General features: G+C 36.3%; 1 protein-coding gene across 2 annotated transcripts in view; it reads left to right on the plus strand.

The window, feature by feature from the left end:
• SEPTIN7 (septin 7) overlaps nt 1-15976 on the plus strand; it is a 63536-nt gene extending 47560 nt beyond the window's left edge. Inside the window, exons 7-14 of one of the 2 annotated variants that reach the window (XM_082290151.1) lie at nt 241-333; nt 1553-1649; nt 3701-3752; nt 4657-4782; nt 8874-8894; nt 11634-11769; nt 14320-14459; nt 15009-15976. In XM_082290151.1, coding sequence (XP_082146277.1) covers nt 241-333; nt 1553-1649; nt 3701-3752; nt 4657-4782; nt 8874-8894; nt 11634-11769; nt 14320-14459; nt 15009-15048 — 705 coding nt within the window. In that variant the 3' untranslated portion in view covers nt 15049-15976. The remainder of the gene's footprint in view (nt 1-240; nt 334-1552; nt 1650-3700; nt 3753-4656; nt 4783-8873; nt 8895-11633; nt 11770-14319; nt 14460-15008) is intronic. The other variant, XM_082290152.1, reaches the window with a different exon arrangement.
• The last annotated feature ends 203 nt before the right edge of the window (nt 15977-16179 follow it).

Raw genomic sequence — 16179 nt, forward strand, 5'->3', positions numbered from 1 at the left:
GATAATATTCTGGTAGCTAGGAGGCTCTAGCTCTGATTATGTCTTCTCCTGGCTAAGAAGAGATGGTCATACTGTGAACCCCTTGGGTGTAAACATGTGTAAGTTCTATGTTGTAATTTAAGTCACCTAAATCTAAAGGATTTTACATATCTGACAGAAGGAGGAGAAGCAGACTGCAGCAAAAAAATCAAGCTGTTATGGAATATGAAATCCTCAAACAAATAATAATTTTGTTTCTAGATAATGAAAGAAATTCAAGAACACAAAATTAAAATATATGAATTTCCAGAAACAGATGATGAAGAAGAAAATAAGATTGTTAAAAAGATAAAGGTAAACTAATTTTCTTTTGAAGAAGTGCTTATGGAGGGGCAAGGGGGGGTTGAGTTTGAAAAGCATTCTGTTGTTAATGAAGAACCCACCAAAATGTTTAGAAGATAGAAATCAGATGTAAAGCTGTCCTAAGGGGGTCATTGTTCCTTATCAGAAGCAATGAATGACATTATCAAGTCATCTGTCTAAGTCCTTCAATGGCTAAAATTCAGAATGAGAGCACTAGATGACATGTTCATTAATGAGCTCTTAAAGATGACTTTTTAAAATTCATCCTAATTTGACTTCTATCCGCCTACCACATTTTTTTTTTGGTTCTGAGCTTTGAAGGAGGCAAGGGTTGTCTTTCAGACGGAGGTGTGCAGTGGCATGAAGTGTGTGCATTACAGCTAATAGCACTCTGGCTGATTGATACACTGTAACCTTAATGGAGATGAATGGCTAAAGAAAATCAAAAGGACTGTCAGGATGTTGAAAGGCTTTTCTTAGTTTACTCATGTTTTCAGTTTGTTCTTTCATGTTGGAGTCCATGTTGTATATGTTTCTTGAGCCTTGCTTCTGTTTGTTCAGTAGCTGTAACAGCTTGTAAGATCTTTTAAATTTTTTTGTTACTGGGGAAATCTCATAGGATAGATAAACACAAATAGCACAAAAATGGAAGATGTTCTGGGACTAAGCCTAGAGAAGAGCAGAATAAAAGCAAAGGCAGAAGTGCAGAGTACTTAGCTTTGTACCGTGTCCCTTTCTGCCCCTTGAAGCTGCTCTTGGCTCCTTTGTTGCTTGTTAGACTGGAGGCATTCTTGGTTTAGCTGAGAACAAGAACTTGATTTAGTTATTTGCCAAACCTTTGAAAACTGGGTACAAGATCTAGTTAAAGTAGCAGCCCTAGTAGCCAGTGGGAATATGAATTGGTAAATAATGGTGCAGTTGAGTAAATAGGAAATGGTTTGCCTCTTGCTTAGCTTACTAACAGTGGTGTCTGTTTCTTAACTAGATTTACAGAATCCAGCAGCATAAGGAATTCAGAAGGGGAGTGTGTGTATATATAAGTCATTCAACTGGGCAGAGGTCAATAAACATCACTATTCTTGCACTTCTGGGGTAGCTGCGTTGCAGTGTTACAGCACTGACCTGGCTTATGTCAAGTTGATACATGGGCATGCTTTCAGTATCTTTTGGCAGTAGATTTTGATTTTTAAAGTCGTACTTTATCTTGTAGGACCGTTTACCTCTTGCTGTGGTAGGTAGTAATACGATCATTGAAGTCAATGGCAAGAGAGTTAGAGGAAGGCAGTACCCATGGGGTGTTGCAGAAGGTAAGGCTTTCTTGTGATTTTTTTAATCCATTTAAAACTTACTAGACATGAGCCTGTATTTTAAATGTTTGAAATGCTTAATTTGAATGGTCTTTGATCTGGAAATGAATTTAATATATCATTTTGTTATTCTGACACTATTGGAACAAGGTAAAGGTTTTGGCAACGCGTAACTTTGCAAGCAGATTTCTGTTGAAGCCTCAGTGAGGAATTGTAAAACCTGTAGTAATTCACTGCAGGTGATGATGTGGCTTAAATTACAGTTATTTTCTAGCTTTCTTACCTTAATTATCTTCATCTAAAACTTGTGTATTAAATTATTCTTTCTACAGTAGTCACATTATAAATATTAATTTGATCAGTTCTATTGTCATAAATTCAAATTCAGTTTTCCCTAAAACATCTGAGTCTTAAGTGCTGGGGTGTAGCAACAGAAAGGTACCTGGTAATGAATAGAATACTTTTTTCTTTCTTTTTCTCTCTCTTTTTTTTTTAATTTGTTTAAAACTTACTTTCTACTGCTATAGAGACTTGAAGATTACTGCATGTTCTGGCAACCATTTCTTGTGCTTTAATGCCATTCATATATTTCAAATGGCACATGGCATGACTTGCACCATGCTCTGTAGTAAAACAATCACTCTTAGACTGTTTTTCCATGATCATTGAGTTTTTTCCTTTGGTGTGCATGTATTGAATAAGGAGAATATTTTTTTCCTCGCTATTTCTGCCTTCCAAGGGCAATGGACTATAAATTGGATGCAGTATAAAACAGAAGAAAACCCCAGCCAACAAGTAGTGTATGGACCAGTACTTTAAAAAGGAATGCTGTAACACTTTGAAGTACATGTCTGGCAGGAAATGAGGTTTGGCAGAAAGTAAAAACCAGCTGCATCACAGAGGATCAAGCTTTATTTCAGGCTCTTGTGTTGGCATTTGGAGATGTGCAAAATAGTGCTGCTTTTCTTTATTTCAAAACAAATTTCTGAAAGGTTTCATGTTCGCGACTGTATGACTTTTGGAAGGGAAGAGCTAGCCTAACTAAAAGGAACCTCTTGGAGTGGCTTGCAGTCTGTCAGCTAAGGACCAAGATGCTGCTTTTTTGAGAGTATGACTTCATGTACCATCTGAGCGGAATTTACCACTCTCTGTAACACCATGGATTAAAATAATGCAATAATGAACACACAAAGTGGCAATGTTCTGCATTTTTCTGTAGGACTCACTGAATTTACTTGGGCTATTTTAATTCCTTCATCCTGTTTTTTTTCTCTCCTCCCCGTGAAAATGTTTGTCTTAACTTCAGAGGCACATTGGAACCTGCCCTGTGCCTTTATTTTGTGTGCACTAAGAGCTTTGTGTGTTGCCTTCTCTGTCTGCACATCAGGGAGTTCTGGAATGTGCATTTTTATCCAGTGTCATTTCATGATCTCTCAGGGAAATGCCACTCACAGCATCAGCCTCTTCTACATTAGTGGGATGATAGGCTCAGTGGAATAGGTGGCATCTAATGACAGCTGCCAGTTCTCTCTTGATCTGTAGGTAGGTGCATCAAATTCACAGTACACACAACCTTCCTTTGCTTCATTAATAAAGAGCTAAAGCTATATTAAAATTAAAATAAAGACTTCTGCAACTTATTGCACAGGGAGAAACAGGTTAAGTCTGTCTTTTAAAGGTTTTTGGGTATAGCTGTATCTAGACTGAGGTCTTCACTTAGTGTCTGATCCTTGCACAGCTGTACTAGTAGGCATCCAAGTGATCAACAGTTAACCTGGCAAAACTGTGTTTCTGTTGTGGTAGCTTATTCTGCTGCACTGACTCAGAGTACAGTTTGCCAGTATGGCTTAGGGGAGCATAGGAATTCTGCTAGTTAGACACATTAATACAGTTATATTGTTAATGCTTTCCTTCTGCTAACACATGTTTGAGTAAGGAAAGGCTGTAGAAGTAATTTGTTGGTGGAATGAATGTAGATGGATGACATTTTACCTCTGTGTAAGGCACAGATTTTGGTTGACATCTCAACAAAAGCTTATGTCTTCTTGCAGTTGAAAATGGTGAACACTGTGACTTCACAATTCTGAGGAACATGTTGATAAGGTAAGTAACTGACAGGTAACATTAAGTTCTCTGGTATGCCTGAGAGATTGGGAAATCGTATATTGGAGAAAAAAGAATTTGAGATAGTGAGTTCATATGAATTCCCATTTTTTTAATTGCAAACAGTTATCTTACATTTTATGGTATCTTGTTTAACCACATATTTAGCAAGCAGTGATGTTGATAGTGAATTTTTTGTGATTACTTGTTCTGGAATATTGTGATAGTCCATAGGAACCTGAGTTACGTGTTAGTGCTGATTTGTACTTAGTTGTAGGCATTTTCTAAAAGATTTAGTACTGAAAATTTACCTAAAGCAAGACTACCTGTGCTTTGTTGTGTTAGGTCCTGAGTCCTGTGCTCCCAGTAGTCCACTAGACATCTGCTGTAACAACTGTTGGTTTGATTACTGAGCTTTGCTTTTCTCCAGGCTGACAATGGAAAATTGTGAAAAGAAACTAATGCTTTTAGCTTAGTCTTGAGCTTAACATTTTTAGCTTTTGTAGAATTAAAAGATAGGAACTAGGAAGTTTTGGCTTGTTGTTTCTTGCCTGGCATGCTTTTTCTCACCTACTGCAGTAGTAATACACAGTTTTCTTATCTGCCTATCAAATACCTGCAAGTTTATCCACAGAACTCAAACTTTCCAAAGACTGGCCCTGTAAGTTAGTGTTTGGAATATTGCAAGCTTTAGATAGTTCAGTGCAAAATAATGTGGAATTTCTGTGCCTTTGCTGTCTTGACAGCTGTGGTTCAAATAGTAGAGTAACAACATCATGAGGAATGGGATGTTAATGGAGGGATATAATTCAATTCAAGTCAATCTGCAAAATGAACATGGACTGATTTTTCGGATAGTGTTTTGTATTTGTGCACTAAGCTGATAAATTACACTTATTGACAGAACTCATATGCAGGACTTGAAGGATGTCACTAACAATGTACATTATGAGAACTACAGAAGCAGAAAACTGGCAGCTGTTACATACAACGGTGTTGACAACAACAAAAATAAGGGGCAGCTAACAAAGTAAGTTCCTGTTAAGTCTGTATTGCACTTTAATCTTTTTACTCTCCTCTTCTTGTTGGATTGGTTTTGTGAATGTGTGGTGGTATTTTCAGTTTTGGGTTTTTTGGGGAGAGGTGGTGGTGGGTTTGTATGTCTGTAGCCTTCAGTCAGTTGTCTCTTTGCTGTGTCTGAAACTATATGCCTCTTGTTTACTTGTAATTTGGGTGTTTTTCCTCCTTCACTGAGGTTTACACTAGTTTCACTGAACATGTTAATTAATAGATTCAGTTTTGAAGAGAACCCTTACATTTACGTGGAGTTTTATTTCTCTGGTACTGCTAAGTTTTTGTGCATTAGTGTTTCTATTTTGGTTTACATGTTACTTTTGGAATTATTGGTTCTTCTGCGTGAATGATCAATACTCAGTGTCAAGGGTATTTTTGAGAAGAATGGGTTCATATTTGTTTAGAAACTCTGAAAATGCAGACCTGCTACTGTCATCTTTGAAATGCTGCTCTGGCTACTCATGTGGCTGCTTACCATGGCAGGGAAATTATTGCGACATCATTATCTTTTGTGAGAAGTGAGTTGCAACGCAGTGTTTGGGCACTTTTTTAGCTGCTGTTTTCAAACCCTGATATGTCATTTTTATTAACCTCTCACAAGAAGTTATTTGCCAACCTGATGAAGTTGTTGAAAGATTTAAAAGTAGGCTCTACTGTATTCTGAATTGTATAGTGCTGTTTGAGAATAGCTACACTTTTAAATGTCCTGCTCTGCATGTAGTAACTGTAGCAATAGCAATTAGTGATTAAATAATTAATGATTAGTGATGCTCTTATTTGTTGTACTATATTTAAGTGCAAATTTCTCTATGGAAATATAGGGTACTATTCTTATCAGCTTGGTATGCAAAGTTACAACTCTTCTTCCTGAAAAAGATTCCTGAAATTAGTTGGAAATACCTGCTATTTTCATCCATATGACAGCTACAGAGCCATTTTTCACTAAAGAAATGTCTATTCTACACTCTGTTAATGCTTTGAAAGTGGCTAGGAGGGAATGATTTAAGTGGACATGACTTAGTTTCATCTAGTGTGAGCTTACATGAGACTTCACTGCTCAGCACTGACAAAAAATGTAATAGTTTATGTCAGTTATAGCAACTCTTCAGAAGTGTACTTGAATTTAAGTAGAGTTTCTAATGAGGTCAAGTCTTAAAAATACTGGTTTTCAAATATGTGTGTCCATAACACTGTGGTTACTTCTTCTCACTGTTATGTTTCTTGCCATCATGTTATCCCTGACTCATATCTCAAGGCTTCTGAGTGCACATAGCAAGTATGTCAGGTGAAAATGTAGTAATAGAAGTGCAGAAGAGAAGATTCTGCATTTCCTCCAGGACTTCTAACTTGCTATTACTATGCTTTTTACTGTACTATTATTAACTTTTTTCCCCATTGTTATTTGGGATTATCAAAGGAAGTTGTTTACATTTTTCTCTGTGTTGTTAAATACTGGGGTCTCTTATATACCTTTCAAAATCTTAGTTTGTTTTCCTTAGACTTTGAAAAATCTGAATTTCAGTGATAACACTTTCACCGTTTTTTGTTTTGTGTTAGTCTGCACCTACAAACTCAGTCTGTTACCTCATCCAAGTAAGGACTGGTTATTCTGCATTCTTAGAAAGAACAGTGACTTTTTTTTTTAATAATTTTTTTATTCCCATGTTGCAGACACAATAAGATGTTATTTTATACAAAAATGCATCTATGAGTAGGTTTTAAAACTCTTTGTGACCTTCGTTCACCCTTCCACCCCACTCACTTTCTGATAGCATTGCTGATCCTTTTTATTGGAGCCAGAACCTACACTAAGAGAATCTGGAATTATTTTGCTTTCTGAAGCATGCTTATTTTGCATCTCCTGTCACTTCAGATCACTGTGCTGTCCCACCTGAATATTTCCAGGTGAATGTGCCTTCTGGAACTATTTTCTTCATTAGAAATCTGTTACTTGGAACACTGCAGTACTGTAGCTCAGACATGAATAAATACAACTGATGCTCTTTGCTGTCAGGGTTTTTTTTTTTGTTCAAGAGAATCAGTAAATTATTGCAGTTTGATTCAGCCATCTTAAAGATGGCAAAGTCTATTTGCAAACTTACAAAGAGTATTTTGAACATTTTGTAAGAGTTTGTTCCCCAGAACACAGGGTGACTTAATAAGTAAATACATGAAATTCTTGAATGCATGTGCTGGTTTTGAAGCAGCTGATGCTATTTTTCTGTTTTCACCTTAACTGTATGTTGAGTTGCAGCAATTTTTTTTAAGCTTTAACATGCTTTTTAGGCTTCAGTGTGTTTTTGCAGTTTTGGTTTTTTAATCTAGTATAGTTGAAGCAGCATAAAAGGAATTTTCCTGATAACCGTGTGCCTCCTGGAAATTGAGGGGGATGAACAGATATTAACAGTTTATCTGTGCCTCCCCTTAGGAATTTTATGCTTGCCTGCTTGCCTTTTGGAAGAAGTATCTGTGTCTCAAAATGGGGCAGTGTCGATTCTTTCATGGGAGACAGATCCTGTGTCTCTGTGTGAGGATGGAGACGTGCTCTGATGCTGCCTGCTGGTATTACAAGCATATGGTTAAACACAGATACACCCCCTGCCTCTGGAAACTCTAAGCTGCTGGTTTTTTGGAGACTGGGAGGACAGACATACCAGGAGATATACATACAGGCAGTGGTGCTTGTACTTTTCCAAAAGTATCTCCTGCTGGCAGCTGTTGGAGGCTGGATTGACCTTTTGTACCTTTAAAACAGCTGTATTTTTATGATCTTAGCAGATCTCAGTTTTTCATGCAGCTGTTAACATATTTCTTTAGACAAAAATGCAAATGTGAAAACAAATACTAGTATGTGTTAGAAGTTTTAATAATACTGTGCAGATGAATTGAGATAGGTTTTTTCTATCCAGTTAATAATTTTGTCTCTGATTTGCCTCCTTTGATTTGGTGAAACTTGACTGTTCTGTAGGTAACTTGTTAACCTAAGAGGGATCCAAAGCATGTGTTTTCCATGGTTATGGACCTTTTTTGTATTTTAGGTTTAGTCTGATTTTTCCAATTTTCAATATCATCCTAACCATTAAAAAAATAAGATGTCAAGGGTAGTCTTCACATATGTAGATAACTTGTCTCTTTAAATTATGTGGCAATTGTAATTTTGCATCTGTACTATGTGATGTGAGAAAATTGGCATTTGCTCTGAAATTTAGAAGTTGTAATTTGGGAAATAGTTTTGGTTTGCTGTATGAAGTTGCTATCGTCAGTGAAAATCGTATATTTTTTATTGAAATGACATCTTTTATATGTCATATTGTACATTGTAAAGATGGGCCTTATCCATCATCGATCCAGGGTAACAAATTACACAGTGCTCAGGTCCTTCTGACTGCTAAACCCGGACCACTTCCAGCTCCTTTTGCCTGTATTCTTGGCGAGTTCTGTGAAACAGCTCTAATGTCATGAAGCCCATCTGACAGGATGGTGAGATCAGAGCTTGTTTTCAGCCCGTTTTGCCCTGAGCCGAGGCACCCTGGGTGAAGCATCCCGGTGCCCGGAGGAGGTGGCACTGCAGCCGAGCCGCCGCTGAGACCTCTGCTGGCCGTGGGAGCCAAGTGCTCTTCCTGCAGCGCCAGAACATTCCCGGGCGGCCTCTGCTAGCTGACAAATTCTAAACGAGGAGATAAGCCTCCAGGTGGCATTGGTTTCCGAAAACTTGTTTAGAGCAAGTGGTGGTTCATGTCACTAAAATATTTAAAATCTCTTTAAAAGCATAGATGTTGTAGGAAAGCTATTCCTGAAAGCATCTGCACATCAAACCTGTGTTAGCATTGACATGGTGTAGTGATTAACTAGCTGAATTTGAAATAAATATAACAAGCTTTAACTAACAGTTTTTCCTTTTAGTATGAAAAATTTGCTTTTGGGGGAAGCACATAATTAGCTTTAGGAATCTATTAATATTGAATTTACTTTTTTAATTATTGCTTTTTGGTTTTGTGGTTTTATTTAAGCATGCTAAGCTAAGCCTCTGTATTTTTTGTTTTTTAGATTTGACACAGTTGAAGGCATGTAAGTGGTCATTTAAATTTTTCCAAAAAACTTAAGACAAAAATTCTATAAACACAAAAAGGATTTCACTGTTTGATGTTTCAAATTTAGAACAGTTTCCTCGTATCCTGCTCTTGGCATTGTTTTTTCCCCTAGCAGTTGGTTTGTTTATTTTTTTTTTCCCCTAAAGCTGTGCTGCCATAAATTTTAGGAATTTATAAATGCTTACAGGGACAAATACCTCTGTAAAAACCCATCCTCTTTAGAAGCCTTTTAGCTAAGATTCAAGTCAAATTTGGTCAAATTTCAAAAATCAATAGAAGTGCATAAATTATGGAATTCCCCCAGTTCCTATCCATAGCTTAGTCATCTTTATATAGATACTTATAAAGAATTAGTGGAATTTTCATCCTTACCTGTAAATTTACAATTCTTCATTGAATTGGGGATTTAATAACTTCAGTAATTTCTGACTATGATTTTATCTTATGACCTGCTTGCAGAGATTCCACTTTGCACATATCTAGAATAATTTTTAATTTTTGCAGAATAACTTAGAGGACTGTTACTAGAGCACATGTCCTCTGAAATCAGTTAAAGGTTTTACATCTTTATTTAGTGGTTTGTGGGGTTTTTTCCCCTTCAGTGAAAAAACTTGGGGTTTTTTTTGTGTTTTTTTGGTTTTTTTTGTTTAAGTCTCTTGTATAATTTTGTCCTCAAGTACAGGGTGATGTGCTTTTACCCGTGTCACATACTTAAGACCTAACAAAGCCAGTTGTGTCCTATCTTGTAAAGCTCTCAGCTGTAAATGCTCTCTTGTCAGTTAATCAAATTTTCTGTCCAGACTTTTACCGCTTTCTCAAACACAGCTTGCATGACATACCCATTGGATTACTAAGTTGTCAATCAAAGGACTGTTCTGCTCCCTTTTCAAGTTAAAACTGCAGCAATGATTTGTCAGTATTTACTCTACTTTGTAGATTAATTTTTGAAGAGCAGTTGCATTTGAGAACTTTACATTTCTAAAAGAAAATAGTCTTGTTTTGACAGCTGCTTAGCTTCCACAAGTACTGCTACTCACCTCTCACCTCTTCCTTCACTTTCTTAGTATTTTTGTGCATTATCATACCTCACCTGTGCTTAACCATTAATTTTTTCCTTGAAAAAAGTTGCTAGCAGTTGGCCTTTTGAAGGGCTGAAATAAAAATTAAACTGAAGATTAGTTTCAGTTCTGTATATTATACAGCATTTTAGTCACAAATCCAAATGTTGCAACTATTAATTCAGATTCATATTAATTTTTTTTAATGGAAATGCCATTTTCTTCCTCCTTGTCCCCCTCCAATTATTAGCTTTAAAAATACTGATATTTAAGAAAAAAATTCATACAGCCCTGAGTTCATATGACATTGCTTGCTTTCACTGCATGGTTAGATGGTGAAAATGGGTGAGCAGGAAGGACAAAATGAGCCAGTAATGGTCAAAGTAGACCTTAACTATGTTTGATATGTAACCTCCATTCCCTTCAGAATGCGTGGCAAATTCTGAATTAAAAGCAATACTGCTAACTATGCTTCAGTTATCACTGAAAGTTAGCCAATATTTTTCTCGTTTCAAAATGCTTTTTCTGCATGATTTGAATCAGAACAGGATTTCTTTGGGGTTTTTGTCTTTTGTTTGGTTTTTTTTGAAAATGAAAATAAAAATCTTATTTTTAGTAGGACTGAGGCTTGCCACCTCTGTTTTACAATTTGCTGGTCTGAGTGACTTTTGCATACATTACATTAGATATCCTCTGCTTGTTGATTGTAACGATTCCAAATATAATCAGGTCTTAATTTTTGCCAACACAATAGTTAAAACTTTGCCATTTTAAGCCAAAACTGAAACAAGAGGCCAGTGATTTGTTTTGATTGCTCTTTGTGGAACAGCAGAGTTTTAACAAAACTCTGTGTAGCAATCATCACTAGATCACAATCATCCTGCTTTATTAGATACTTACAGTGAAACTTGCTATTTAAAACCCATTTCACCATAACACGGATATCAGGCTTATACAGCTTTAAAAATCCAGTAGAATCCAGGAAAAGATACAATAGGAAAAATTTAAAATAATGTACATTATTTTTATGCATTATGTTTATTAATAGATTTCTAAAGGAAAATCTTCCAACTAACACTTTGAAGTACCGATGTTCAGTTGCCCAAACTTTTTTTTTGACACTGATCTCTCTTCAAAACTATGACCAGAGCATTCAACACAGTTGTAATGTTAAATGACTCTTGGCCTCACTTGGAACAATGAAGATCTAGGGAGAAAATAGGACTTTAGTCTGCAGCGCTCTTAATTTTCTTGTTACGTCCATTAATTTTTGTATATATTTGAATTATGGGGAAGGAAAAGATGCCTGAAGATCACTTGGAAGATGCTAATTTTCTTATTCTTGTTATAACATTGATTTCCTCTCTTCCCATGACCAGGTGGTTCTACAGATAGAAAGTCAAGAGTTTCTGTTAACCCAAATGTAATGTAAATCAATTGTGGGGGAGGAAAAGACATTGTATGAAATGTCTTTTGGAGTAAAGCTTATCTAAACAGTTAATGTAACAATGCAAATTGAATTTAAGCTAGCAGTGCCTACGGCGATGTATTTATCTTACTGCTTCAGCATTTTTATCTTGCTTTTTCCAGATGCCCTAATGTAACAGACAGGGAAAAAAGTTCTTACTAGCTAACTACTTCTTCTGGATTTATGGCAGGAGCCCATTGGCACAGATGGAGGAGGAAAGGAGGGAGCATGTAGCCAAAATGAAAAAAATGGAAATGGAAATGGAACAGGTGTTCGAGATGAAAGTTAAAGAAAAAGTTCAGAAACTGAAGGACTCTGAAGCTGAGGTAATCAAAATGTTTTAAACACCAATATAACTTGAGGCCAAACAAGTGTAGAGATGGAACTTTTTGCCAAGACTTTGCAACAGAATTGATTCCATACTTGGCTTTATGTGTAAAGACAACACCATTCTCCTTTCTCAGCATGTTGTATTTGCTGAAATAAGTCTGAACTTAAAATGTAATTTTAATGTTCACATGCGTTCTATTTTTATTTTCAGTTACAGCCTGTTAAAATACTCCTTAACTTCCTTACCCTCTTTTTCTCCCTTTTCTTTGGAATATTTTGTGCTTACTCTTCCATGTGATTTTAAAAGTTCTTGAGACTTTTATGGCTTACATAAGCTAATGCAGTAATGATAATTTGCTGTGTGTATTGAAAAAGTATTTCAGGAATTGGACACAATGCCTATAGGAAATCAACTAAATGAGAATTACTAGATGAAGGAAGAGTCAGGGATATGGTTTTGTCAGTGTTCTGGTATCATTTGAACAAACTTTATGGATACTTAGCTCTGATTTCTGTCATCTCCAGATGAAGCCCTCACAGTGAAACTGGTTTCATACGGGCTTCAAGGGGTTCTGAAAGTGATTTTTTTAAAGGGACTATTATAATTAGAAGTTTAAGCAAAACTAATTCTCTTAGTTTTGGGAAAACAGTTTTTCACAAGAATCCTAATAGAGAAGTTCAGAACTGTCAAAGTTCCTAAAGAAAGTTTGGCTCCATATTTGAGGAAAAAGGGGGAAACTTGGAAGGGTAGTTGGAATGCTTGGCAGCTTAGGCACTGCAGGGAGCCAAGGCATACTGGATCAGAGGAGAAAAACAATCAATCTAGGTTTGTTTCTTTTTTCTTTTTTTTTTTTTTTGAGAACTGAATAGATTTGGGGGAATATAAATAGTAAGTTACACCAGTCAGCAATTTGAGGATTTTAAAGCTAGATGTTTTATCAGGATCATGGTTTTGTATTCACTGGATTTATCCTTCCTCAATTTCTGTCTTGAATCTTTTTGAACCCTTTTATACTTCTGGCCTGAACATTCTCCTTATGATGTGAAAAACAAAATTATTTCTGGCTTTCATGTACTATCTCATGACTTTTTGACTGAGTGTATCCTGTGATACCAGCTCTTTATGTTCATGCGATTCATTCTTCTTTTTTCGTCACCATTCATGGCTTTGTAAGCTCCAGTTGTATTTATCTAAATGTAGAAAAGTAGGAATAGACAGTGCCATGTGAAAATGTGTAAAAGGAAATGTGTTTTCAAGGGTTTGTGTAAAAGAAAGAGGAAGTTTTATATCACTTTCTCTGAAGTGTGGACATCAGGTCAAGGGAGGTGATTCTGCCCCTCTTTTCCACTGTGGTAAAACCCCACCTGGAGTGCTGCATCCAGCTCTGAGGTCCCCAGCACAGAAAGGACATCGGTGTCTTGGTGGCCTCCTCTGGACTTGCTCCAACACAATTACAGGAATGGAGCACCTCTTGTATGAGTGAAGGCTGAGAGAATTGGAATTGCTTTGCTTGGAAAAGAGGAGGCTTTGTGGTGACCCAGTTGTGGCCTTCCAGTACTGAAGGGACCCTACAAGAAAGATGGAAAGAGACTATTTACAAGAGTGTGGAGTGACAGGACAAGGGGAATGGCTCTGAACTGAAAGAAAGTAGGTTTAGATCAGGTATTAGGAGAAAGTTCTTTATTATGAAAGTGGTGAGGCACTGGAACAGGTTGTCCAGAGAAGTTGTGGATGCCCCATCCCTGGACATGTTCAAGGCCAGGTTGGATGGTACTTTGAGCAACTGGGTGTATTAAAATATGTCCCTGCCCTTGGCGGGAGGGTTGGAATTAGATGATCCTTAAGGTCCCTTCCAACCCAAACCATTCTATGATTTAACTCAGTTCAGCAAAACATTACACCACACAAAAGGAATCACTTTTCCTGAGAAGTATTTCCATCCTCACATACAACACGTTTGATTGTCAGTCTGTCCCATCAACTTGCAGGAGAGACTTCTTATTCTGTTTTGGAGTGTAGCCTATTCATTTCTTCAATAATACTGATTCATTTAATTAGTGAATAAATTAATCCACTTAATTTTTTTTTCCAGATAGATCCACAATATAGTTAATGCTGCAGGATGAAATCAATGTTTGGGGTTTTTACCCCGCACAGAAAGTCGAAGATGCTGCTCTTTTATGCATTACTGATACTCAAATGCTCTGCAATTTGCTGCTTAATGTTTGCATCAAATACCTAAGTATTTTAAAATTTCCTTTTATTTGCCAAACATAGCTGCTTACAAATCCTATTTGTAACTTGGGCAGCATTTGGGGCATTTTCTGTTAACTGTAAAATGAAGTTATGGGATTAATAACCTTTTGGTTTCTGTTATTGGCAGTACCTATCACCTTAGAGTTTTCAGTCTGAGCTACTTTCTCTAAAGAAAAATATAATATATAATTTTGCTGCATTAGTAAGTTTAGCTACTGATATTGTTATTACAGTTCCAAAAGTTGCTGTGTTTTCTGCACTTACTGACTCTGTTCATAATCTTCTACAGCTGCAGCGACGCCATGAGCAAATGAAAAAGAATTTGGAAGCACAACACAAAGAATTGGAGGAAAAGCGTCGTCAGTTTGAGGACGAGAAAGCAAACTGGGAGGCTCAACAACGTATTTTGGAACAACAGAATTCTTCCAGGTAAATTGGAGTCTTGTCCTGCAGTTCATGGTAAAAGTTCTGTAGCTTTCTGCTAAAAGGCAATTTCTGAGATAATAATGGTCCATCCATGGTTGTTGACCACTGTGGAGGTGTCACTTAAAAGCCAAGAAAAATCTTGAACTGCTTTTAGTTACAAATGACCATATTTCAGCAACAGTGGGAAGATTATTTGCTTCTAAAGCAGATTTTAGCTGCAAAAACATGGTACTCACACATAAATACATCTATGTGAAAAATAAGTGTTTGTCTTGCTAGATTGCATCAGACTTCTGGGGGATGAAGAATTAAAGCTTTGAGAATTAAAATGTTTAATTCCCCTAGTCCTTGGGAGGGAAAATCTGGTGATAACTGCATTGTTTGATTCACACAGTACAAGTACTGTGTACATAGCAAGTTTCATCCATTGTGTTGCAACCAGTAAGGCCTCATTAAAATGCCTGTTTTAAAAGGTGTATATTAGTAATTAAAAGAAAAAATCAGAACATGTATGCATTATTTAACAAACTTTTTTTTTTCATGTCATTTTAGAACCTTGGAAAAGAATAAGAAGAAAGGGAAGATATTTTAAGTGCATCATTTTGACCACCAGTTATGTATTAGTTGCCAATATGCCAGCCTGGACATCAGTGTTTGTTGGATCCGTTTGACCAATTTTGCACCAGTTGTATCCATAATAATGGATTTAACAGCATGACAAATTTTTGTTAATTTTGATGGAGAATGAGATGCCTTGAGTTGTCTAGGGTGTTGTGTACTTGGAAAAATAACAGCTCTAAGTACCTTCTTTCATTTTTTTTTAAACAGGTGTCATTTTAATGCAAAAGAAAACATTTTACTGTTGTACAATCATGTTCTGGTGGTTTGACGGTTTACAGGATATCTAAAAATGCAGGACTCTAGACGGTTTTTAGTGAGGATAAATTGCCATAATATGATGCAAACAATGCTTCTCTATTATTATAATACAAGAATTCCATTCAGTGCAGCATATACAGTAATGTAATTTAGTCTAACACAGTTGACCCTATTTTTGACACTTCCATTGTTTAAAAGGACACATGGAAAACAAAAGTTGTAAGCTTACAGTGCACCTAAGCTTTTTATAACAACCCTTTTATGTTTTGGATTCTTTAAATATATGCTATTCTCATTTAGTAACTTCTTTAGCCAGAAGGATTTCATTACTGCTTCATTTTTTGTAATAACATTTAATTTAGATATTTTTCCATATATTGGCCCTCCTAAATAGAATATAGCTTCTTTCATATGGTAGGAACCAGTGAGTAAAACTTTCCTTTAACTCCCTTTTTACATTTTATGGTAAGTAGCAGGAAAACGCATTTATAGGTCATTTCTAGGCAAAATTGTGGAGTTAACTACCAACCTGTTTCTACCTGTGTGCAGTCTTTCTTTATTTTACTAGAAATGGGAATATGGCCTCAAGAAAAACATCACCATTTTGCATTTAGCTGTATTCATATACTGCATTTCTGTATTTTTGTTTGTATTGTAAAAAGTTACATAATAAACAATGTTGTGATGTAACACGCTGCTGTGTCAGGAATTTTAATGGAGTTGAACAGCTGAGGACTTCTCTGGGAAATGTGTGAACTTTTTCTCTGATTGACCTGCGTCTTTGATTCATCTGAAGAATCAGTTTAAGGTGTAGGAGACCCCATTTCCATGGCCATGCTCTGAC

This window comes from Coloeus monedula (genome assembly GCF_965178545.1).
Source record: "Coloeus monedula genome assembly, chromosome: 1".
Lineage (NCBI taxonomy): Eukaryota > Metazoa > Chordata > Aves > Passeriformes > Corvidae > Coloeus > Coloeus monedula.